Below are 26,222 nucleotides of genomic sequence, written 5' to 3'. Positions count from 1 at the left end.
AGAAGTGTTGCCTCACAGGGGCAACAGCTCCCAGTATAAAAGACTTAAGGGCTTTGAACGAAGACAACTGGCAGTGCCACACTGCTGCCAAACCTTGGGGTGCAGCTGGGAGCAAGTACAGAAAACTTTTGACAGTAAAATAAAGCACAGGAGCTCCAGCATTCTCACAAACGTATTAGGAAGGATGTACCCATCCTCAGGGATGTACAGAAGCTATAAGTAAGGATTGTTCAGAGCAAAAAGGCAAAACACAACAAGGAAGAAAGGCCAACAATCCCAGAAAAAAGTTCCCAATCCTGACAATGTAAAATTCTTCCATTTCATCAAGACAGTTTTAATCCAGCAGAATAAAATCATACATGAACAGACTGAAAATATGATGTAACCTCGTATCAGACTCCCAAAAATTCCCTGCATTTGTAATTTCTATTATCACTTAAGTCAGGCTGGGATCAATTTATTTGCTGTTTAACACTCTGCATAGGTTATAGGCTATGGGATTTTCTTCTACCTACTGGAATAATGGTAAGGAGCAGGATACAGAACCTTAAATGTAAACTACCCTAGGCATATATTTATGCTGTAAACCACTGGCAGGTAAGCGGCATCACTTCCCTGGATTTACACAAATCCATAAAAACCTAAATTGATGACTTAAAGGTACCAAAAGCATTACCATTGTTTAGACTCTTATGAGCATGCATTTCTAGCTGAAGAAATACTACCAATATTTTTATTTACCTTACATCCCTTTGAACTAAGTATCTACATGCATCCGTGTATCAATTATTTGGCTTCTATAATCCTGTTCCTGTTTTTAAATTCAAATAAATACAGACAATCTCATTAAAATGTTACATCAAGGGCTAACATGCAAAGATTTTTTCTGTCTTAGGATATGTAGAAAGCTAACTTATACTCAAAGAGTACGGCTCATGAAGTCTACAGGGAATTTTAGGCAGGAGGAAATACTCATCATCCTTACAGCAAGTATTTAACACCTCATCACCTTTGGCTCATTTGGTTACCACAGCATTTTAAATGCATATCTGTTCCGTGAAATAATTCTCAGTTGTAGCTATCAGGGATAAAAAAATACAATCAGTCCAAAAAACAAGATCCTCAGACACATACACCAAATAAAAGCAACATTGAAAGACCTTTCCCTCAAAACCATACTAAAACTTGAAGCCTAACAGCCTTAAAAACTATTTTCTAATGCAGATGATGTTCAGGCAATCCTAACTGTTGGATGTGCGAGGAAAACAAAACAAACAGATTACTATATTGTTCCCTCATATCTAAAAAAAAACAACACAGCTTCTTCTGCAGTTATAGAGAGATATGGATATGCAGATAATCAAGATTCAAGCACTATGAGATACTAAAGTTTCTTTAAGACATTAACATATAATTCATCACCATATTGCTTACATCTACCCATGCAAAACGCCCACTGGATCAGGCTCTCCCACACATAAAAATATTTAACTAGGTAAGACTTTCCTTATCAACTGAAATCATAAAGCTTTAATACAGGGTTCAAATCAAACCCACCTTTCTCACTCTTTCATATACACAAAAAGAAAACAAGTGACTAAAAAGAAATTGCTTAGTGTGCCAGCCCCTGGAAACCATGGAGACTTCTGTGATGAGTCTGTAAGCTTACATGATGAACCTCAAATTAAAAATGAAATTATGTAACACTGCCATACCCCTCCAAAAGTACTGTTTATCCATTGTAACTACTCATGTTTTTTCTCTACCCCTAATTTCAACCTGCTCACTTTTGTCTTTCCCGAATGGGTGTCATTCGATCTGATGGAAAGTTTGTAGGATGAGGAATAAAAATCTCTGGGTCACTGTTTTAAGATTATATGATACATTCAAACAGAGTATCAAGATTCACTGTGAAGTTATGGCTTTATTTCCTTCTCTTAGGATGCTGTGGAGTTATTTATTTCTTTGTTTATTTTTCTTTATGCATGTTGACATTGTAGTTTTGTAATAAAAATTTTAAAAAAAGAATGAAAATAAAGGTAAATCAGTTTGGAGGGTTTTTGTCATTCAGTAAAATAAATACATTTCATATTGTATGAATAGAGAAATAACCTACAGTGTTACGGACTGCTTATCTAACAAGCTATAATGTGATTTATTCAAGGTTATTCTGGACCATAATAAGCTAGCACACCCTTTGTAGAGCTGAGTAACAAACTGGCACCAGAAGGCAGTACTATTATTTTGCATAATAACTATTTAGCACCATCAACCTAAAATGCTGAAGAATTTGCCTGTTCCCTTGTGCTGATGATCTCAGACAGTGAGTGCATCTTCCTGCAAGGTGCTGTCAAACAAGGAAAGGCTCCTACTATGCAGCAGCCCCACTACACCTGTGCTGCTCAGCACAACATCGGTTCAGCAGCCAGAAATCTCTATGGGACTGAAGCAAAACACCATTTTGCTCTCTTAGTGTACCTTCAAAAAATCCTTACAGGTTCAGTTAACATAGCCACAAAGAATCACAGGGGTTGAAATGGATCTCAAGAGATCACTGAAATTCAACACCCCTGTCAAAGCAGGTACCCTGCAACAGGTTGCTCAGGTAGGTGTCCAGATGGGTATACAGAGTATCTCCATAGAAGAAGACTCTACAACCTCTCTGGGCAACCTGTTTCTGTGCTTATTCATCCTTACAATAAAGATGTTATTCTGCATACTTGTATGGAACTTCCTATGTTCAAGTTTTAGGACATTGCTCCTTGCCCTACCACTACACACCACTAAGAAGAGTCTGGCTGCATCCATTTGCCTTCCACCTCACTGAAGTTATTTATAAACATTTATCAGATCTCCTCTCAATCTTCTTTTCCCCAGGCTGAACAGACCCAGGTTACTCAACCTTTACTCATACAGGAGATGCTCCAGCCTTAATAATCTTTATGGTCCTCTACTGGACTCCTTCTAGGAGATTCCTGTCTTTTTGCACTGGGGAGCCCAGTTCAAAATGCGGCCTCACCAGGGCAGACTAGAGGTCAGCTCCATCTACATGTTTCACTTACTGAATCTCGCTTTTCCCCAAGTGGTAGATGGGCCAGGGAAATTTTCCCTTCTCTTTTAAAGCCTTCCAGAGTCATTCAGAGGCTCGTGATGAAAAGGATACACAGTTCAGCAAGGTCAAGGAAACACATCACACCTAGGTAAGGACTATCTGTTTCTTCCAGGTACTTCATACCTAACAGAGCTAGAGTGATTTAAAGGAAACACTGGAAAAATGAAGTGATTAACAATCAAAATACTGCAGGGATCCCTTGATAGTAAAGTATTTGATCATAACAAACCAAGGAGCCGCATTTATATCAGAGGAAGAAGGAAATCAAGAGGCAGCTTAACACTATATCCTTATGTCTTCCTAACAGAAACAACAAATGAGACACTCGCAATACAGCATTTATTTACCCCTCTTTTACCAGGATATTTATGAACACCTGACTGAGCTGGATCAATATTTTCAGTTAGCAGAACTTCTGATTCCTTTGAAACTTAGTATTTCAGCTAGGTTAAATGATAGCTAGAAATCAGAAGAATAGCCTGGGTACCTGTTCAGCAAAAATAAATAAATAAATAAATAGTTTCTGAAAGAAAGCTTTTTTATTTTTATCATTCAAAGCTGTAGCAAATTAATATGGTTACAGATTTAAATTAGGCAAAGTCATATGTGCAACATTCATGTGTATATTAAACAAAATGAGAAAACTTATCAAGAGAATATGTTAAATTGTTATTCATCTGAAGCCTTTAAATTAGGAAAAGGCATATTCTTATTTAAACAGAAAACATAGGAAGGAGATGACATCATGATATTTTTCTGACTATTACTATGCTTGAGATCTCTAGATGTTCACATCAGTCCAATTTGGTTTCAAAATCTACAGCCCTATAGAATACGGCATGGAACCTCCCTTCCTTGCCCCCTCTCAACAAAAAGAGTACAAGAGAATACTTCTGAAAAACTGAGAAGTATTTCTGCTTTCCTTCTTTGCTTCCAGTGAAAAAAATTCTACCATATTGTTGTTTTTCCATCAGTAACAGCACCCAAAGACGCACTTCATAGTCAACTGCTCTACAAAGAGAATGTAATGTGCATGTAATAAGCCACTTCCTCCATTATCCTTTATATATTATTTCTCAAATTATTTCTTTTAGTGCCTTCACATGCCAACTATGAAAATGAAAAAAAAAAAAAGAAGAAAAAAAAGGCCCACAGAACTCTACAGGACTTGGTGCAAGAGCAGGTTATGTATTAATCCTACTCCCATTTATGACATATTAGTCTTACCTATGGTTTACAGTTTTTACATTACATCTGGTCTATATCATTTACTTCTGCTGTATTCTAGTCCTTGTTAAAATACTTGAAATGATGCATCAACCAAGATAATGCTGGAAAAGCTGATGTTCTGCTAGTGCATTTCATCCATGTGTAACCAGGGATTTCACACACACATAGATACATATATGTAAGATTAGAAATGCAACAAAGATATGCACCAAGAAACCACCAGGAGTAGATTACACAATTCCTCAGCTGATTTGTTTAAAATACTTGCAATTCACACCTTCCTTTTAATTAAACCTTTAACAAACATTTAATTTGGGAACAGGAACATTCTTTTGGTTACTTAAGCCTGCAATAGTGAGCTGCAGTGGCACCTCCACACTCACAAGCACATGCTCTCGTAAAATTGGCTTTGTCTGCATTATTGTGCTATTAATCATGGAATCAACAGGCAAAAATCAGCTGGATCTCACTGTATTTGGAGAACCTCAAGCATCACAACTAAATCACTGCAGGTCTATTTGCAGTGGCATTGCAAGGGAGCACAGTAACACAACAGATTCACCAGAACACAGTACCTGGTCAGTAGCGGGAATCGACTCCCATCTACGCTTCAGCAAGTACAGAGATTTCCGGCTCATGGTTTTGAATCTGCTCTAGAGGCTTTTCACACTCAAGAAAAACGCTTCTTCCAAACCAGTGCCGAGAACCTTATTTCTGACTCCTCTGCTTCATGGCTGTAGATGGCAGAGCTCCCCGACGTACAGAAGTTTTGTATGCTGCAGGGTTCAGACCAGTTTTGCCCAAGCTTCCTCCGTTTCTTTAAAGCATCTGTCTCCTTACAGTGCCATGACAAAGGGAATCAGGCGAGATAGTGAAAAGCCTAGCTTTCACTGACGAATTACCTCGCAGAAGCATGAAGTAGGTAGACAACACCAGACGCACTCAATCTGAAAATAGCTGTTGCTTAGGAACTAGAGGGGTAAAACGCAGCACCTCAGATATATAATTGAGAGCTTTTTATATTTAAAGAGAATTAAAAACACTGGACCTCACTGTTTCTCTCCCTGATCACCATCCCTTTACGATGCTGGAAGAACGATCACTCGATTCCACTGAATCCTGGGGCTACGCCTACATCTTCAGCAAGCCAAACAAGGCTTGATGACAGAGCAGCAAACTACTCCCATGCACTCAAGGTCCTTGAAAATGTCTGCAGAAAGTGTATTATGGATGCCACTTGAAATACTGTAGAACAATTAAAATACAATTTGCCTAAATGCCAAGAATTGATTCCAGTAGTCACATTTCCTTTTTACACGTACTGACATAAGAAATAAGCAAGGATATTTTCCCCTTGCACAAGTTAGACGATGTGGTTTTACAGACCACCTGAATACATGTCAGAAAGATTTCCTTCGGTGAGGTAAAAATTCCTAAACATTTAGGAATTTTTCTAACTTGGAATTCTAATTTTGAAGTTTCAGTTGTGGATCTCAATCCGTATTAATCTTAAAACTTAAGCACGGAACATAATAAAATCCACTTTGCACTTTCTGCATGATATCACATCTAGAGAATAAATTCTTTGCAGGAAGAATTAACAGCAGGAAGTCTTATCTCTAGAGATTAAAAAATGAAGGAATAAATGAAGAGGTATGTACCCCCATTTACTCTTTGTAAATCAATGCGTGATTCAAGCTAGTAACAAGAGCTTTAAAGAAAAGCTGTTCTAACTGAAAACTATAACACGTGTTTACAACTATTCAAGGGCTGCTCTGAAAGTAATGCCTCCTACTTTACTGTATTGGCTCACAATGTCAGACGTGGATATAGTAGAGGCTGAACCTTCCCACCAATATCCTGTTACAGTTTGTTGCTGTGTGGGAGATGACAGCAGAGGGACAGTCTGACAAAATGCTGTTTGACATAGAAGTGCATGTGAAGCAGAGGTGGGGCACCGAATTCCACCATGCAGGAAAAATGGAAGACAGTGATTCATTCATGTTTCCTGAGTGCTCATGAAGGCCAAAGAGTAGATATGAGCACAGTGAGGGTGGTAGGTAATGCGTTTTGAACAAATATGAGGCTGAAGATAACAGTTTTCTGGTCCACAGTGTTAACTGGTAACCACTACAAGCTGGAGTCAAAAGGGCAGTCCTTGGAACGGCAATGTGGGAACTCCCCATCAAAGTTCAAGGCATAGTCCTTGGTGGGTAAAGTGATGCTCACTATCTTGTAGAATAGGAAGGGTTGATCATTCTGTATTTCTTGGAAACCTTATAAACCATCAACTCTGACACTGACTAAGCTGAAGTTTCAAACTTTCAGAGTCAGGCCAAAGAAGAAGACACCCTTTCTCTTACAACATGATAACACCAGGCCCCATACCAGTTTGAAGACCGTGAAGTACACTGCCAATCTTGGCTGGACTGGCCTACCACACCCACTGTATGGTCTAAATTTGGTGCCTTCTGACTTCTGTCTGTTGGAGACAATGAAAAATGAACTGTGTGAGCAACATTTTCCTAGCAATGGCACTGTCGCAGAAGCTATGAAACAGTGGATCAGTTCTGCTGGTGCAGGTTTTTATGGGCATGACATGAATACTCTTCTTCATCGCTGGCAAAAAATGCATAGCTAATGCTGGTGACTGCTGGAAAATTGCATTTTGTAGCTGAGAACTTGCTCTACCAAATAGTGATGTTGTGCTCTTTCTATGGAAATAAATTACTTTCAGAGTAAGTTTTACTTACATTTTTACAATTACTTTCAGAGTAAGCATTACTTTCAGAGTAATCTCTGTACTTAGGTGTACAATCTGTAAAGGACCGAGTGAGGTGCTGGTATAGAAGTCAGGAGCAAGTTAAACACTGTAAAGCTTTTTACCTATCCCATACATTCTACTGAATTACAGATGCTTATCAGGAGACAACCTCCTGCAAGCAGAAATTCCCATAAGACTAAGACTATCTGACATCAAGTGCTACTACCAACTTCTTCAGTTTGCTTTTAACTCCTACAAGCAGAAAAATTAACATATTTTTGAAAATTATTAAGAACTATGACACACACAGGAATATTTTCCTCTTATATTTCAAACATAAACCATAGAAAATCTACTAGTTCTAAAACAAATCATGACAGGATTAGAGTTCTATTTAATGAGTCTAGATAGAATAATATGATGAGTTTATATGGGTTTTAGCTTTACATTATGGTAACCCAGTGGTTCCACTTCCTTTCAAGTGACACACAGGAGGCTTCTTGTCTTCCCACTTTTCTCATAAGATCTAAATGATCACTGAAGACCAGGAGAAGCCATGCCCCCTTTCTCCCCCTCTTATTACTTGCCCAGTCACTGGCCAACAAACACCTCTCTTTCCATGTTCCATATTTTTCTGCTGGAGGAAAGCCCCTCAGACCTAGGGAAACCCCACAAGCAATCACATGGCAGTTCCCACAGGCAATTTCCAGTCCATCTTTAAAGAAGATTACTAACCTTAATTTTTAAACAGGATATTATTTAATAAAGGGTAAGTTTATTAAGGACAGAAATGAGAAACAATGCAACTGAATCACAAAATGATTAAGCTTCCAGTCTTTTATATTGTATGTAAAAATTCTCCTCAGCTCTTCCTCACCTTCAAAGGAATTATGTTAAACATCTGCTATCATGAGACAGTTTTCATAGTCATATAAAAAAGTCTGAGGCTACAGCACAATGAAATAAGCTTCTTTTTGTTCTCCTGCTGAAAAATTTCTCCTTATTTCCTGTGATGGAGTATTAGGACACCACATGCTGCTTTGAGAGCCTGGATCATTTCTTTTTCCATCCTATTCAAGAGCCCGTAACATTTCTGTGGTATATACTGATTGACAGATTTACAACATTCTTCCAAGATTTATAATACTTTCTAGAAATTTGGATAGCACCCACACATGGAAAAAAATGAAATAAAAGAGTACTGAGAAATAACTTGATCAAAATTATGTACTTAAAGATGAACATCTATGCAGATTTTCATAGAACCATAGAATGGCTTGGGTAGAAAAGGACCTACCTCAAAGATTCTCAAATTTCAACCTCCATGCCAAGCCAGAGCTGTCAACCACTAAATCAGGCATTAGGTTGGATTGCCCAGGACCCCATCCAACCTGGCCTTGAACACCTCCAGGGACGGGGCATCCACAACCTCTCTGGTCAACCTGTTCCAGCTCCTCACTGCTCTCTTAATAAATTTTCCCCCCCCTAATCTAAATCTCCCCTCTTTGAGTTCAAAACCAGTCTCCCTTGTTCTATCACCATCTACCTGTGTAAAAAGCTTATTTTCCTCAGACAGTTTTCTGCAGTTTTTAAGGAACACACTTTTCAGAGGGTACCATGACTTAGCAGTTTTGAAAAGTTCTCAAATAACTGGATAGAATTTGCTGAATTTTCTATCTTCATCAAAAACTAGCTTGCTGTTATCAGAAAAATCAGACCATAACCCACCTTACACTGTGTAATGAAATGCTAAACATCCTGCAAATTTCAATATGGATTTGAAATAAGCTGTGAGGCAGAAGATTAAAAGTCTTAGGAAAAAAAATGTAGAATTCTACAACTAAAAGGACAAGAAAGAAAAAGGACAGCTTAGTAAAGAGCTCTGCACTGGAAATAGCAAACCTTGTATATTAACAAACAAGTAGCATCTTTTAGATTAACATACAGTATTTTGTTAATAAAAAGGCTGCTTCTCCAGTGATTTTTGCAAGGGAAAATATGAAGGATACTCCAGGAACTACCCTACTGAAATTAAGGCTGCAAATAGCAGGTAGCTTCTTAGCAGTAGGGATTGTTTATTATCAATTTAGACATAGGTATTCACAGATCTTTCATCTGAAAGAAAAGCGAATCTAAAATACAGAAACCCTAATAGCACATGTATATAATTTCAGTACCAGATGGGAGATACTGCTTTTCCCAAGCGTGAAAATTCATGAGCATCATATTAGTAGCAATATCTCCCTTGCAGTATGTCATTATAATTCTACAGATAATTGTAAAGAGTTTCAGCGTGATGCTATTAACTGTAATAGCGTAACTTCCTTTCAGCGATGAGTCAACAGCAAACCAGTAAATACACATAGTTTCCCCCCACCTCCCTTAACAGTTCTAACACCACTAATCCCTTTATTATTGAACAAGATGAGAAGGCCATCCAAGTTTTACAAGTTTGTCAGGATTTTTTTAAAGAACGCACATTATCTGAAATTGCATTCCTTTGCGTTGCTATCCTGTTGAAGACAGCAGGGTAAGAAATGCTTTTTCAGCACATGTAATCCATCCTTCTGATGCTAAAATAAACTTCTTTCTGCTGTAATACTCAGCTCTGCTTGGTTCAACTGCTTGGATTAGAGCTCAGAAATTACAGTAGAGAAAGCTAACACAATGTTATGCTTTTTTTCTACTGGTTCAATCCTTCACACACTGATAAAATGAACAATTTTGTCAATCTTAGAAAACCTTCTCAAATACCTCAGACTTATAAAAAATAAAATACACAATGTCAAGTAACTGACCTGTGATCCTCTGGGTCCTCGTTTGTGATCCCATTCAGAATGTCCCATAAGCTAAGAATAGAGCACAAAGAAAAGCACAGGTAAGTGATAAATTGCACCAATTTGCTTTTGTCGAAACATTCACGTTTTGATGTCCACTAAGAAATCCCTTTGGGAAAAAATAAAATAAAATAAAATTATGATTTAATTCACACAGTTTTTAGCTTCATAATGAGTGAGGAGTCATCAGACGCGTCATTCTAAGTTTGTACCTGTATGGTCAGAGCCAAATCACATCGAGCACCACCACAAGCACAACACTACTCATGCCAATAAAATTTCCACTGTCAGATTCAGTGTTAGCCAAACGTTTGCAGTTGAACTGGCAAAAGGAGAGCTGACATTTCAATGAGATCAACAAAACCAGTGGACACTTGGTTAAGTAGCAGTGTATTTTTTCATACCAGGCATGAAAGTCAGCAACAGCTTTAATTCTGTCTCACCACTGAATTATTCTAGAACTTCTCTAGGTAATAAATGAATGGAGGTGCATCGTCAAAAGGTAAGTTGGGACTCATTGCATAAAAGAGGAAAGTAAAGACAGAGCACAGAGATGATGGATTCTTGGGGAAATTATGAAGATGTGCAATGGTAGTATGCTGCTCTCGAGTTAAAGAGAAGCAATAATTAAAGCCCAACTTAAGCTCTCAAATCCTCTGCAAAGCACTTCAGGGGGCTGTGTTGTGAAATGTATTCAGGCACTGGTTTGTGTAAGATGGACTCCAGAAGAAAAGAGTCTTCATCTTTTTCTTTTACACTTCATAATATACTTCATACACTTTCATACACTTCATAATGATGTCAGGGGGAAATTTTTTACTGAGAGAGCAGTGAGGTGCTGGAACAGACTGCCCAGTGAGGCTGTGGATACCCCATCCCTGAAGGTGTTCAAGGCCAGGTTGGATGGGGCCCTGGACAATCTGATCTAGTACTTGATCTAGCAGCTGGCTGCCCTGCCTGTGGCTGGAGAGTTGGGATCTGATGATCCTTGAGGCCCCTTCCAACCCAAACCATTATATGATTTTCTGATAACTGTATATTAACACAGTCAGTCACTCTCTTTCTCTAATCAACATACAATTTGCATACATCTGTTCTTTCCATGTGTCATGGTGAGGGAATAGAAAAGAGGAAACTGTACATGCAGTAGCTTTCACTGCTGCTTTATGTACCTGCAGGTTATGTGTAAATGTGAACCACTGACACTAAAGCTATTCTCCAACCTGCCAAAAAACTGTGGAAGACCCCAGCAAGGGACCAGGCACAGTGCTCTGCCAACACATGTGCCAGCCTAGGAGCTCACTGCTCCACAGTTGCCTAGGATTCTCTTTCAGGTAAGTTTTGCCTTACCCTTAAAAGCACAGCTTAATGCAAATATTAAAATACAATGATGAAAACAGAAGGGTTAATGTGACGCTCAATGACTTATAGTTGTATGCATTTTCTTACTTCTTTCCCCTCCCCCAGAATTCCTTCCTAAAGGAAAAGCCTTCTCCCATATTAGAGGTAGGCAAAGAGATTTACAACCTATGCTTATTGCAAAACAGTCATCCTAGAACAAAAGAGACTAAAAGTACTTTGGAAAAAAAGAGGAAAGACAGAGACATCTCATATGAAATCTGCATTTTCTCCATCAGCTGTTCCTAGTTATCCTCTTATCTGTTAAGTTACTACATATAATTGCCCACTGCCATAACTGGAAAAAAAACTAGCCACACAGGTTAAGAATCAAAGATCAGAAGTTTCATGCTGTAAAAAAACCCAAACTGATACAGCTTTATGATAACCTTGTTTTAATACAATTATTTTTCTTTCTCATATTCTCTTGGTGGAAATACTTGCAGTGTCAGGCTTCCCGAGTGTTTCTCCATATTGTAGTGTTTGCTCATTTCTGTATTAAACAGTTTATGAAAACTGGCCTCTTGGTAGATGGTTGGTATGGGAAGGATACAAGATACCTGCTACTTCCAGCATGATAAAAGACATCTTTACTAACAGTGTCCTAATAGTGAACTTAACACAAAAAACATGGGTGCCATTTCACAGTTTAAAAAAAAAAGCATAATGCTACAGGTCTGACTGTGGTTGTTGTGGTTCCCTTCTAGACACTGGGAAGCACATATCACACCCTCAAAAAATAATGCAGCATGAGATCCCACTGCTACTACCCTCACTGAGTCCACAGTCTACTGAAGAGCAAAGGATGGCCTAACTAACAACACGAAGATTAAGAAACATAATTAAGTGTCAAGCTCAATTACGATTCCCATTGAAGGAGCTGGTAAGTTGGCTGCTGTTCCAGTAAGACCCAAGGAAGCAGGCTGATGTGTGGCAAAGGCGATTACATGTGACCACCACCAATCCTCAAGCTCACATCCAGTCCTCTGCAACATGTAGTCACTTCAAGCACAACTGACCCTGTTCTTCAGTCATAGTCTGATGTTTTGCATCTCTGACAGCTCCTAGAGCACTTTCCTGCAATTCCTTAGCCCTGCTACCACCCCCTGTTGTGCCCTGCTGCTCCTCCTGTGTCTTTCCAGGGCCTTTTGGCTAGGTCAGATAAGGCAGCTAAGATGACAGTCATTGCCTCTAATAACTAGTCATTTCTCCCCTTTTCAGCATTTAACTATCAAAACCACTTACTGAAGAGAGGACAAAATCACCAATGGGGCAACCCATGATAAATGTATTGGGACCAGTGGAGCAACCCCTTGCTTATTCTGGCAATGAATCTGGTATTGTTTTATTAGCAAACAGCTGCCTCCTTATAGCAGATGACACAATTCATGTTTCATTTAATTTCTCCACATTGATAGATGCCCTCTCAGCCTTCTCTTCTCCAGCCTGAGCAGTCCCAGGTCTCTCAACCCTTCCTCAGAAGAGAGATACTCCAGGCTTCCTCATCACCTTTGTGGCCCTTTGGTGAACTCTCTCCAGAAGTTCCTTATCTTTCCTGAACAAAGGAACCCAGAACTGGACATAGAACTCCAGATGTGGCCTCACCAAGGCAGAGTAGACGTGGAGGATCAACATCTTCAATGCTCTCTTTAACACACCACAGGATACCACTGGCCTTCTTGGCCACAAGAGCACACTGTCGGCTCATGGCCAACCTGTTATCAATAAGAACATCCTGTTCTTCTCTGCAAAGCTCTTTTGTAGCTCCTTTTCTAAACCTGTACTTATGCATGCAGTTATTCCCCCCCCGCCACAGGTGCAGGACCCTACACTTGCCCTTGCTGTATTTCATCTGATCCGTCCTCCACACAGCTCTCCAGTGTGTCCAGGTCTTGCTGAAGGGCAGCACAGCCCTCTAGTTTGTTAGCCATAATAACAACAGTCAGAGAGAATGCACATAAACTACCTGAGTCAGAGTCAATCTTCTGAAACCAGAACATGAGGGAAAAATTATATATTTAATTGGTGTGTGCAAGAAAACAGAGAGGCAGACATAAAAGCACACTTGGAAGTAGAAGGATTTATGTTTATCACTAACAGAAGAGTTTGTTTCAGACCCTCCAATTTCCTCCCAAAACTGCTAGGAATTGATTTGATCCAGAGTCATGGTAAATGACTTCAGATTACTCAGTTACTGACCATACTGGAGTATAAGTGTACCAGCAGCGGAAAAGGTAGGATAAATCCAAAATCAAATTCACATATGCTGACATGAAGTTTATCTTGCTCAGAAGGCAAGCATCTACTTTGAATTTCATCCAAAACTGCCCTGGAAGCCTAGATCTGACAGTTTTAACACTTAAAGAGGAAAGCAGCTTTCAATAGCAAGAAGAATTCCTGCATGTTTAAGAATGTTTAAAAAGATGGGCTCCATGGAAGCCAACTGGCTCACTCTAACCTACAAACTGGTGAACAGATCTTGAGGTAAAACAGCCTCTCTTTTTCTCCTGGATCAACTGGACATGAGGGTCAGGAATTGAGGAGGGCAGGAATGGAAAGACCCTAATGTCAAAATCATAGTCAGAGAGAGAAAAAGAGGTGTGAAACAGAGCTAGTTCACTCTCTACATTTAATGTGGGATCCTGTGCACTACAGTGCAGGGGTTCTTTTTTTGTTTGTTTTTTATAAACACTATGAAGTCTTCAGACTTTGTGCCCGTAAAACTAAAATTTGATTGTAAAACAGATGTACACTACTGCAATTATACCTGCAAAGGAACAAGGAACAGTATGAGGGGCTGAGATACCTATGCTAAAGCAGAACAATTAGCATCTTTGGCTCAGTTCTCACCTCTCTATGTGCACTTCTATTTGGAGATTTAGTGAAACTCCCAGCATACGATTACATAAAAATCTCAACTTTCATTAAAATTCATAAGCCATATTTCTAACCCTCTTCAGTATTAGAGAACTGCAGGCAAATGTGAGCTATGCATACTGCAAAAGATCTGAATAAATCAAAAGAGAAAGTGAAGAATGACAAGTCAAATCTTCATAAACAGTTTTTTAGGTCTCTTCATAGTCTTTTCTGCCTCGGTTTTGATTTTGGCACCTTTGAACTGGCAATACTAACTATGCTAAGGCTTCAAAAAAAGAAAAAAGATAGAAAAGGCATATTCTTTATAAAGGAACTTCTACAATTAGGCATAAATAGCATGTGGGGGGAATAAAGCATTTAAAATACGAGCAGTTTCATGCATATTATTAGGAAGGGGTAGGAGACCAGTAGCAGAAGGCAACACCATTCGGAAACCACAGGTTTTTTTATTTAAGCAAATATAATATTGAGCAGAATTTTATTAGAGGGAATGAGCAAATCTTTTCATGTTAAGTACTTCTGAGAACCAATGAAGCAGAAATACTTAATGTTTAATAGAAGACTTTAAACCAATTCAGAGCCTACTCTAATTCTATTCATATTATAGAGTCTATTGCTCTGGAATTTTATTTGGTACACATTCACAAGTACACAGTATTTTTACAGCTATAAAGATAATTAGATAGAGATGACTATGAAAGGTGAATACAAAGCAGAACACAGGAATGGTAGAGAAACAGGTCCTCTGCCCTGTCTGAATGCAAGCCGACCACTTAGCATCCAGTATTCTCTGGTGAACTGTTTGCAATACACAAATAGGATCACCTGAGCTCCTCAGAACAGCTGAGAACCTGGAAAAAACCTGCCTTTTTATCACTCCAATTAGCATTGAGGTCACGCAGCAACAGTAAAATTAATTACTGATGAGCTTCTGAGAAGTTCTGTCTGGGTGTCAGCCAGCAATTTTAGGAGTTGCTTATACTTTGGGAACCAGTGTCCAGCAGCGCTAGATATGAGCATCCAACCATTTTACAGGCTGGCACCAGGCCTCAACCTTTGCCAAAGAGCAGAGCCTGTATATAAACATGAGCATAACATCTTCCCTCTTCGGAAGAGATTTTGTTGAATGAGCATGTTGAGGATGTGAAACAGTGTCTCACTGTTGAGTTCTCTGACACTGCCTCCTTACATCTCCCACTGAATGCTGCACAGTCTGATACATATTCTCCGGCTGAATGGGTATTAGCTACGCTTCGGTCTGGATCATATTTCTACCGGTAAAAAGAAACTGTTTGTAACAAGCATGTAGGCACAAAATGTTCCCAATACATTTCTTTTTCAGTAACAAAAAAAAAAAAAAAAAAAAAAAAAAAAAAAAAAAAAAAAGGCACAAATTATATCCCCGATTGCATATTAGAAGAAACATTTCTTAGAGGAGTCAGGTACATATTATTTTGTACACGCTGCTTTGAATGGGACTACTCCTATGCAACAGGCTGACCCCTGTGCTCTGCTGGTACTAAGCAAGGTGATCTGCTGACCTCACTGACGTAGGGAGCATCAGTTTGGCGTGGACACCATCCTTGCTGCATGATGAGCGTGAATGTACAGAGACACACAAGGGCACGACACAGAGAAAGCAGAATGCTCCAATATTTGGGAAACAATCCCTTTCCCACCGCCGCTCGCCAGCTCCCAGGGTCAGCCACAGGCATGAGCTGTCAGAGCCAGAGCTGGGAGCCACATGCTTGCCCCATCGATTGCTCCGGCTGTGTCATCAGTGGGAAGAAAGCTCTCCACCCAAATGATCCCAATGCTTCACAGCCCTATGAACCATCAAGGTCAGCCCCTGTTCTGAGGCTGGTTAAAGAAAGTAAACCAATAAGTCAAAATGAAAAAGACAACTAGCTAACTAAATGAATAAATTATGTAGAAAAAGCAGACATTCAGCTGCCTCCTCATCAAGTAAGTCATTTCAAAAGTTTGTGGGCTGCTGGACCACAGTTGGAAGCAGAGATACAGTTTCTAAGCCATGGCACAGCCAGAAAAATTGCTTTGCTTGGTGCTGCTTGAAACTGTAGGTAAGGACAGGGAGGTGGAAGGACAGGCCTTGTGCACTGCAGCAGCGGGCAGTTTCCCCATAGAAGCATCCCTTGTAGACAGGGGTTGAAGCCCCCGAAGCTGGGGTGCTGGGGAACAACACAGGCAGCACGAAGAGAACATGACACAGAGCCACGGTGGCAGGATGGAAGGGAAGAAGCAGGGCACTGTGCGAATTGGGTGGATGTTGTGGCAGAGGAGAACAACCAGAAAGGCAAGAGGAGAAACCACCCTGAGTGCTTACCAAGGGACTCTGCTCCAAAAGAATAAAAGCCATGAGATCATATCTGGCGCTGGGTGAGACAGAAAGAGAGACCACATTTTTGAGAACTTTTCTCATGGCTGCGTATGACCTTTTAGAGTATTTCCAGACAATAAACTGCATCTGACTTCTTCAGGGATGTTGGCTTCATTGCATGGAGGCAGGGAGATGTATGGCAAAGCAAAATGGCCCGTCAGGAAACTGCTGTGCCCATTGCTCCCTGCCATCTTTTGAAATGAGCAGGTTTAGCTTTCAATAGCATGAAGTGAAATAAAAAATGTAGGTGGGGAAAAGAAAAGGCAGGGGAATATCCACCTCCACACCCTGTCTCTGGATTTATATAAATTTTTGTCACAACTACTTAAACAGATGACAGCAATAAAACAAATCCCTACAGGTTTTTCTCATTTTGAGTCCTACCATTCAATTTCACAGGTACCTATTAATCTTTCAGACATCAAAAGGGATTTTAAACAACAGGTTTTGAAGGCAAAGCTGTAAGAAGCTACTGAAAAGATCTGGATTTTTTTTTTAATTATTATTCTTATTTATTTTTATTTTTGTTGTTTTTAAAGAAAAGCAACTGTTTTAATTCAGTGATCCTCTAAGTACGGAACAGATGTGGATCTGTTATGGATGCAGATGTGGAACAGATTTCTCCTAGCAAAGGCTTCCTAAGTTAATAGCCTTATCTGGATATTTAAAAGATTTCCGTAATGAATGAACAAAACAATTTAAATGACCATAAGCAGATTTCTTATCCACTTAAACTGATCCGGTGGATGAATAATCAGCATGTTGACTTGCTGGACAAGTATTCGACAAGCCAAAGCATTCACCAAATTTTCCATTTACTCACTTTCCCATTTTGAGCACTGTGATGAAAACTAATGCTCTAGAAAAAAAAATCTGTTCTAGTGAAATAAAAATGAGCCTCTGATATTTTCCTGCCTTAGCCATGGCCATAATTCACCAGTAGTAGCACACAGAAGAAGACTGCTTGGTATGGCAGCACTACCAAGACTCCTAAGTCTACCACCAAGCTGGCAAAAGAGCAAGAATAGAAAATTAAAAAGAAGAAAACAAATTACTATTTAAACCTTGCTTACTATTCAGAGTAGACACAGTAAGTGACTTGATTTCAAAGCTACGCAGTCAAGTCCATTCTGGTGTAATTGAGTTTCTCAAAAAAGTCAGAAAGCTTATTTACTTTTTTCCATTGGGAATCATTAACTACGCATTAAGTACCCCAGTTGCAATACCAAACCTGGCACAGGCTTGATAAAGCTTGCTAGCAGCTGCAGCAAAGCCAGCATACAGCCTGAAAGCACTAAAGCACTTTTTAGGTACGTAATTATGATTTTTTTCTTCTTCTTCTTTTTTTTTTTTTTTTTCTTTTTTTCTTTTTTCAAGGAATCTGAACACTTCTACCAGAAATCTGCTGTGTAATATATGCTTGTCATACTGTTTTTGCTTCAGTTTTCCCTCTCAATCTTTTCAGAAATTCCAGTTTGCTATACAGTTTTTCTGCTCTTTCTGTTGTTACTCAACAAAAACTTTGAAGGCAATGTATTCTTTGTTGCTCACCCATGCACAGGAGTCTGAGTCCCGAGGAGGGCCACAAAGATTATCAGAGAGATGGATCATCACTCCTATGAAAAAAGGCTGAGTGAGTTCAGCTTGTTCAGCTTGGAGAAGGCTGCGGGGAAACCTCACTGCAGCCTTCCAGTCCTGGAAATGAACTTATAAGCAGGAGGGGAACCAACTTGTTACACAGTCTGATACTGACAGAACAAGGAAGAATGGCTTTAAACTAAAAGAGGAGGGATTTAGATTAGGTACTAGAAGGAAATTTTTTTACTCAGAGGGCAGTGAGGCACTGGCACAGACTGCCCAGAGATGCTGTGGATGCCCCATCCCTGCAAGGCCAAGTTGTGTGGGGCCCTGGGCAGCCTGATCCAGTGGGTGGCAGGAATATGGAACTGAATTATTTTTAAGATCCCCTGATTCTATGATGATATGAGTGCCTGCTTCCTGAGAAATCAGTTCCTTGAAGAGACAGAGGACTCTCTTTGCATAGCAATCACAAACACTTTGGAGGCACAGAAAGACTAAACTCCTGCTTAGTGGTACATGAGCTATTTGCTGTTGCGATCTGAGCATTGGAATTGTCACAAGGTATTTCATAGAATCATGGAGTCATGGAGATTGAAAAAGAACTCTGATATCATCTAGTCCAACCATCCACCTGTTTCTCCTTTGCTGTTTCACAACAAATCCATGCAGCAAATTTAAGGTTTGATTAAACATAATTATGCAATCCTCCAAAGAAAGGAGGATTTTATTATTGGAATGTCTGCAAATAGCAGAGCTGAACAACTTAAAAGTTATTGCTTCTTTTGCCGCTTTTTATACTTCCAAGCTTCATGAGGATGCCCGGAGAAGCTGCCAGTGCCCTGTGTTTAAGTGTTTCTCAGTCAAGCTCTCAGTATATTAGGTGAATTACAATGCTAACTCAAAACATGAAAGGTCATAGTGAAGGCAGCTGAGTCTCAATTAGTTCAATCAGCGCACTAAGTTGAGTACTTTCTGGCACACGTTATATAAACAGGAATTTCCCAATGCAATTCCCAGTGGATAACTGTCTACCTCATAGGAAAAAAAAAAAAGAAAAAAAGAGAAAACCTTGTCAAATTGATATCCCTACTGGCAATCTCAACAGAGTGAAAAAGAAACAACAAAAAACTTAGAACTGAGTAGGCACGGAAGCTCGAGCAGAACCTTCAGAAGTGGTTCTTCTGTGAGGGAGTCTAGCCACAGTGATGTGGGAAGGATGAAGCATGACTCGCTTATGTATCTGTTGCATATTCTTTGTGCACACTGGAGGGTGTTTTGTCATGGCTGCCAACTTGGAACCTCTCACCAGAACAGACAGCTGCTTAAAGAAGGAAGGGCACGAAGGGGACCAAACGCTTTGGTCTGAAAAGCTGAACAAGCACTGCACTGCCGTTCCCCCACAGAAATGGAAATCCAGTAAGCAGCAGAACAAATCAGGTCTCTGCTGCTACTGCATGCACTCACTGAAAAGAGAAAACCAAACATTTTAATGCGGCAACATGATGTCTGACTGGTGTGAAACACAAAGCCCAACAATCACAACAGTCAGCCCTTGGTGAGGCAAAAGAAGGTGTGGCAGAGAGGCATAAAGAGAGGCATAAACACCAGCGGGTTTTGTTCGTTTGGTTTTGAGTATCAGAAGATAATTTTCCTGAAGCCCATTAACATAAATAGCACAGTGAGGGAGAGCTGGGCTTTATTAATAAAAATGTCAAGACTTCAAGAACGAGGCCTCTCTTGAATGTATTAGAAGGACAGTCCAGCAGTGCCTTCCACCAGCATGGGAGCAGCGCTGCGCCTGCCCAGGTGAAGCCTCGGCTCCCAGGGCTGCCTGGAAAACAGAGAACATCATCCTGCCAACCCTCATTCCAGCCTGACGCCCACACAAACTTCTATCATTAATACCACGTTTTCGTAGCTATGAGGTTTCCCAACACAGAAGAATATCACTGACATTTCAACAGCCAGATCCCAGCTAACAAATGTCCTAAAATCACAGCACACAGCCTGGTAGCTCGCTAAAAAACCTCAATGTCAAAACTCAAAAGTACATTCAGTTTAAACACACCCTTGGGGGGATTTTATACTAACTACTTTCTATTTCAGACTATTCACTTTAAGCTCGACCAGCAGTGCCTCATCACTCACCCAGGAAAACTTCCCTCTCTGCCACCCAATCTCAATCAATCTGCCAAATTAATTATCACCCTGCATTTGTCTATTGCTAAGGGGGGGAGGAGGGAGGGAAGCAAATAGATGAATGTAGCAGTGACCCGAGCAAAAATGAATCCTGTGAAACAGAACTAATTAAATCAGCTCAGTGATCTTCTCCCAGCACGACGTGTTTTGCCCACCCCTTCCCCAGCAGCCCGGCTCCTGCATCTTTTCCAGCTGTCCTAGGCAGAGCACTCACGTGGGATCAGAGCCCTGCCCAGCAGTAAGCTGGGGTCTTTGCCATTCATTGTGATCATTTCACACAAGCATTCACACGAAGTTTCCTGGCTACCAAGTATGTCTGAAGCCAAAAACACAAGGATTGGATCGCCCACTTCAGACTTTGGGGCTCAAAGACACCCAATGGTGACGCTTCCCCATCTCAGTGAGGTTCTGCCTTGGCACTCCAGTGCAGCCTCACACCAGAGCTGGCAGTACTAACACACAGAGAAGTGAAAGAACAGACACCAGACCCTGCACTGTCTGCACTGCTAGCACGGTGAGCACATCCACATGTGTGACCGCAGCACTTCTCACCCTGCTGACGTTCACCAGACTGACTCAGGAGAGCAAATTACATGCAGGTTTTAGATCTCTCTGTCCAAAGATGTGGAACGACAGTGCACATAAAAAATACATTTCATAATAAAATATTATAAATAAATATAAATTTATTTTAAATTTCACTGCTGCTCAAAGTGGCGGTATTTTCATGCCCTTGGAGAAGGTGTGAAGCCCTGTACTGGCTGATAAGGGCACGCCCATGCAGCAAGGACATCAAAAGCTCTTGGTGTACAACAGCAGCAGAAACACCCACCCCTTCTCTCAGCAAACTTCCCACTGCTTTTCTCTTTACACAGCACACATTCAGAGCAAGAGCAGGAGAGGGAATGGCAGCTCAAACAGGGCAAGAGATGCAGGATGACAGGCCCGTGTGGGAACAACAAAGCACCAATGTGGGATATCTTTACTGGGGAGCTGCAGTGCAGAGTCAATCCCACCTTGCTCTTCCGCCTCTGTTTTTTAACACGATGGATGCTCCTTCAGATGGCAGGCACATCACTGATTGATTGCCGTACTGAAAGGCAGCAGAATGGGGATGCCTGCTCAGGATCTCTGTCAGGTTAGGTGAGGCCTTGCATGCCAGAGCCTTCTCTGATAAAGGTGCATGGGAACAAAACAACAACACACAGAGGCAGGACTGAGTAATCTCTAGGTAGGTGCCTACACAGGCAACAGTTTGTCACTCGCACCCATCTGCTGCTCCAAATCACACACACGCTGTCACACGTGCTCTTCCCCATCTGGATTGCAGAGATACTGGATATAAACAGACAAAAGTCAGGCACAGGAATGCTGGGCTTGTGCTGCATGGGGGGAAGCACCACTCAGCTTCTCCCCCTCCAACAGGAGCAGCTTCAGTGGAGGTTTCTGGAAGTCAAAGTAGATTTTCACAATGGCTGCATGGCTTTTTTTCCATGATTTTAAATCCTGCCTTTCAAACCAGTACATCTCTTCAAAGGCTTTATTTCTAAGATTTTATTTTTAAAGTAATAAAAGAGTGCGCATTGTCCTACAGGGATATCATAAAATACATTCCCTTGCAACACTGTCTGCCAGCATTTAATTCCACGTGGTCACCCGGGCAGTGTTTCCATAGCGTCACACTGCTAACAGCAAAACCAGAGCCCACGAGCAGCAGAGTCTATCATAGTGCAGGTATAAGAGATGTACAGAATATATGCCATTTGGGGGTGTCACAGTGCAAATGAACACAGTGGGTGGACTTCTGGAGTGACAACATGGCAAGGAAGGGACCCCCTATAGAAAGAGGGATTTTGATGTAGAAAGATAACAGTGAGCTTGAAATGTGTGACTGCCCCTGTTCTCAGTTTCAGGACAGCATTTTTGGTTCTGCTAATGTGGATGGCTGGAAAGTTGTTGAAACATTCTTTTATTTGAGAGACTCTGCTACTGAAAAAAACCATCTGCCTAAGCTATGTTTATCAAATAGGCTTGACAAAATTAAGAAGCACTTCTGTGGTTGCATATCAAAAAGTTCCATCTATTTCAAATAGAAAACTCTGAAATTTGCTTTCTTTCGTATGAACAACTACCTGCCCCTTCACCACTGGCCCTTTCTTACCCAGACATTTATTTCTCACATAATGTGACTTTGTGTGTTGCTGAAATACAGTTCTAAAACAAACTTGATAAAGAAAACCAACAGAACTTCCTTTTCTAATGACAAGCTGTTCTGCAGTCCCTCAAAAACAGAGCTTTCTTTTCCATTCAACCTCATTACAAAGGCTTCAGCCCCTATCATCTTTGATGAAGAAGTAATTTAAACTACTTCTTTCTGTGTCCCCAATATTTTTCTTTCATCTTCGTATGTTCAACTTGGGTAAAATATGTATTTTTCTTCACCAAGTATCATATTATGGAAGACAGTAGCATACATCACTTTACTTTAACCCTGAGAGTCCAAATGGAAAGGTACTTGTATTTCTAGCTAGAAGGAAAAGAAAAGGGGAAGGGGAAAGGGAAGGGAAATGGAAAGAAGGAAGAGAAGAAAAAACTATAGCACTGCTAAGTGCTAAGAAGTAGAGGAGATCTGGTCCTGTGACTATCTGAAAGAGATCTCTAGATCTGATGACAGATGCACTAATGCTAATAACAGTATTTCCATCAATGCAGCATGGCCTAATGTTGTCCTTTATTTTTGCTCCTGTGCCTGGGAACCAGGCTGGTCCAGGAGATTAGGTTAAATGCAATTATCCTGACTCTGTAAGATAGCTTTGAGTCTCTCCCTATTATTATGGATCAGCCGCAAATCAGATAAGTCTTAGCAGCAACCACTTCTAAAGCACTTATTTCCAGATCACCATACAAACTTGTGGAAAACATTTGATTTACCTCCCTTTCACAGATGGATAACTGAGGCATTTACCCAGCACAGTTCTGTAAAACTGAGAACAGAAATTAAATACCTCCAGCTCATGAGACCAGACCATAGGCTTCTTTTTGACCAACTATTTATGTCCAAGTTCTTTTTTGGGGGAGTCGAGGCAATACACCAGGGAACTCAATTATTCTCATGTTCAGCTGCCAGGAGATCTTATCGCTCTTCTGGAAAATGTACTGTTCAGCCCTCTAAATATCAGGGAGAGGACAGGCTTCAAATATCAACAGCCTTCCTTTTTTAAGAAAGCACTGAAGTAAAATGGGAAAGTTAGGAAACCTCAAAGGATCAAAAATAGTGCAACTTTCTCCCCTGTGCTTGCAGCAGAACAGCCTGCAATCCTCTTTACTCAGCAAGGGCCTTAGTTAGAGAAAACTACTTGAATGAAGAAGAAAACCAACAGCTGTGCCCCAAACCTGACCTAAACCTTTATCAAGCTTTAAACATGGTGAAACCACTTCAGCTTCACACCAGGACACAGAGATTAACAGTGGGAGGAAGGGCTGCAGAGTCGAAATGCCAAGAGAATAAAGCATCCTCATGAAGCTTTCCAGTTTACTCATAGCAATCAAGCGATCGTGGTACATGAGGCATCTCTGGCACAGAAGCATTCCCTCCAAGAGCTTCATGAATTGAAAAGTATTTTCACCCACCCCCTTTCCATTTTTTCCATGTGATTTCTTTTTCAAAAGGAAAAATGGTAGACTAACTGCAGTTTATCTATTTTATTAGCACCAACCCCCCCATTCCATAAACGTGTCAAAACAGGAGGAAAACAGGGTTGAAAGCAGGGTGCCTGTGCACCTCTGATAGGCTCAATGGGTCCTTGATCAGAACAGACTCCTTGAAGGGGAACCAGGGCCACCAGCAATCTTGCTTCAAGCAGCAGTGACAAAAGGTGAGAAACAGATGCCTTATGAGCTTAAGAGAACTGCAGAAGAGAAAAAAAAAAAAAAAATCACTTCCCTTCTCATACCTAAACATAGAACGTAAACAAAAATGTATACTTACTAAATATTTTTCCTAACCTAATACTTTTCTTCCCCCACATCCGTCCCCTCTTCTCTAGCACACACGGTGTGGCCCTGGGACCAGGGCTTACAGACGTCCTCAGTGAAAGGCAGGTCATGTTGAACACCAGCGTTGGTTAGAAATAAATCCAGAAAGCTCAGGTTAGACTGGGTGTGACAGCCAATCTGGTGGGAAGAAATGGATTTTGTACCAAGAAGCTGCACAGAAGTGAATAGTTGCAGTGAAGAGAAAATGCCCTCCTCTGCGGCAGCCTGCGGTGTGAAGACAAGGAAGATATGGCCATAAAAAAAGCAGAAGGGCTGCCAGGCAACCATTTGCTTAAAGCATATAATGGCATGCTTTGCTGACCCTATGACTAAGAAGTAGGGTTCAGTCTCCATATATGTGATGCTATCAGCATTTTCCACAATGTTAAACACAGAGGTGCAAAAAATAAGGAGGTAAAAATACAGAGAGATAAAATACTTGCAAACCTCTTCCTGTGGTATTACTAAACACTCCCATTACAAGTTACAGAAGATGCATGTGCTGATTTTCTGCAGTTGTACAGATTATATCTGAAGAGACAATAATTCTCAAAGCATTTCATGTTTTCTTAGAAATTCCAGTTCCTGGAATCTGAATTGCAGGGGGAAAAGAGGAAGAGATAAATTTCCTCTTTGTCAGAAAGGAGCCTTCCAACTAGCAGGACTGTACAGGGAGAAACAAACAAACATGTGGATTGAAACCTGAGGGTTTGTAGCAGCTCCAGAACACAGCCGGTTGCCCTTGTGCTGGTGGGAAAGCCCTGAAGGGCAAAGCTCAGCTCTGCTAAATATCGAAAGCTAGGACAGTAGATATGGTAAACCATAACAAACAAGCTGCATCCTTCCACCCTGTGAGGAGGATGGATAGGACAGAACAAAATGCCAGAACCAAAGCAAGAGATTGCTAAGAATAACTTTCTCTCTTCTTCTTTATCTCAGGGGCCAGATTATCTTGGTTGCTACTTGAGAAGACAAGCCAGTGCCAGCATCAGAAAGGTCAGAAAGCATGTGAAAATTTACCCAGTAGCTTATCCACTGCCTAACTATCTACTGTTGCAAAAGGACAGACTACCATGAAATTCCTACCGACTTGCTGCGCAAATATACGCTGAGTTTTGATTTCAAGAGCTTGGGAGAGAGTTAAAAATGTGCTACATGGATGCCATAGCTCTAAAGTCTTCACATATTAGTAAGCAAATTCATTATGGTTTCAGTTTGAGGAAACTAAAACCATAATGAACTTATGAAATACTTCATTTTGAATGCAAATACTGGAAGGAAGCAGAAGGACACTCACAGGACACCAGAGCCTCCTGTTCCAATATCTAGGAATAACAGCATTACATATATATATATATATATATATTGTTTTACTACATAGCATTGGAATTAAAAATTTGAAAAATAAGAGGAAAAAACCCACGGTATCGTTTCAGGCTCAAAAGGGTTTACTGACCCAAATCAGTTTTTCTGCTCTGGTGGTAATGAAACTTCACTCACAGAGTATTTCAACATATTCAAGCTACTTCTTTTGGACAACAACAAATTGCATTTGGAAACCTTTCCTGAAATCCCTGCACAAATCCAGCCGTTGGGTATCTCTCTATGTTGTGAGAGCAGCCAAACTCCCCACCTCCCAGACCAGCCAACCTTCCCAAGGCCAAGGGGTACCAGGCATGCACCCAGCAACCAGCTCAGCTCTGCACTCGTGGCTGAGGATGCTGCAGCTTAGTGCAATGGGATGGCATCGAGAGACAGCCCTAGGGAGAAAGGACCCAGCAGATTTCACAG

General features: G+C 40.6%; 1 protein-coding gene across 3 annotated transcripts in view; it reads right to left on the bottom strand.

Moving 5' to 3' along the window:
* The window catches only part of PDE3A (phosphodiesterase 3A), a 231,962-nt gene that overhangs the window by 74,463 nt on the left and 131,277 nt on the right, over positions 1–26,222 (bottom strand). For 2 of the 3 annotated variants that reach the window (XM_072361486.1, XM_072361485.1), the window contains exon 2: positions 9,905–9,955. In XM_072361486.1, the coding sequence (XP_072217587.1) occupies positions 9,905–9,955 (51 nt within the window). Of the gene's footprint in view, positions 1–4,917; positions 5,448–9,904; positions 9,956–26,222 lie in introns of those variants that run through there. The other variant, XM_072361487.1, reaches the window with a different exon arrangement.

Source organism: Excalfactoria chinensis, chromosome 1 (assembly GCF_039878825.1).
Source record: "Excalfactoria chinensis isolate bCotChi1 chromosome 1, bCotChi1.hap2, whole genome shotgun sequence".
Taxonomy (NCBI): Eukaryota; Metazoa; Chordata; class Aves; order Galliformes; family Phasianidae; genus Excalfactoria; species Excalfactoria chinensis.
Note: the sequence above shows the minus strand (reverse complement) of the source record. Positions and strands in the feature narration are given on the sequence as shown.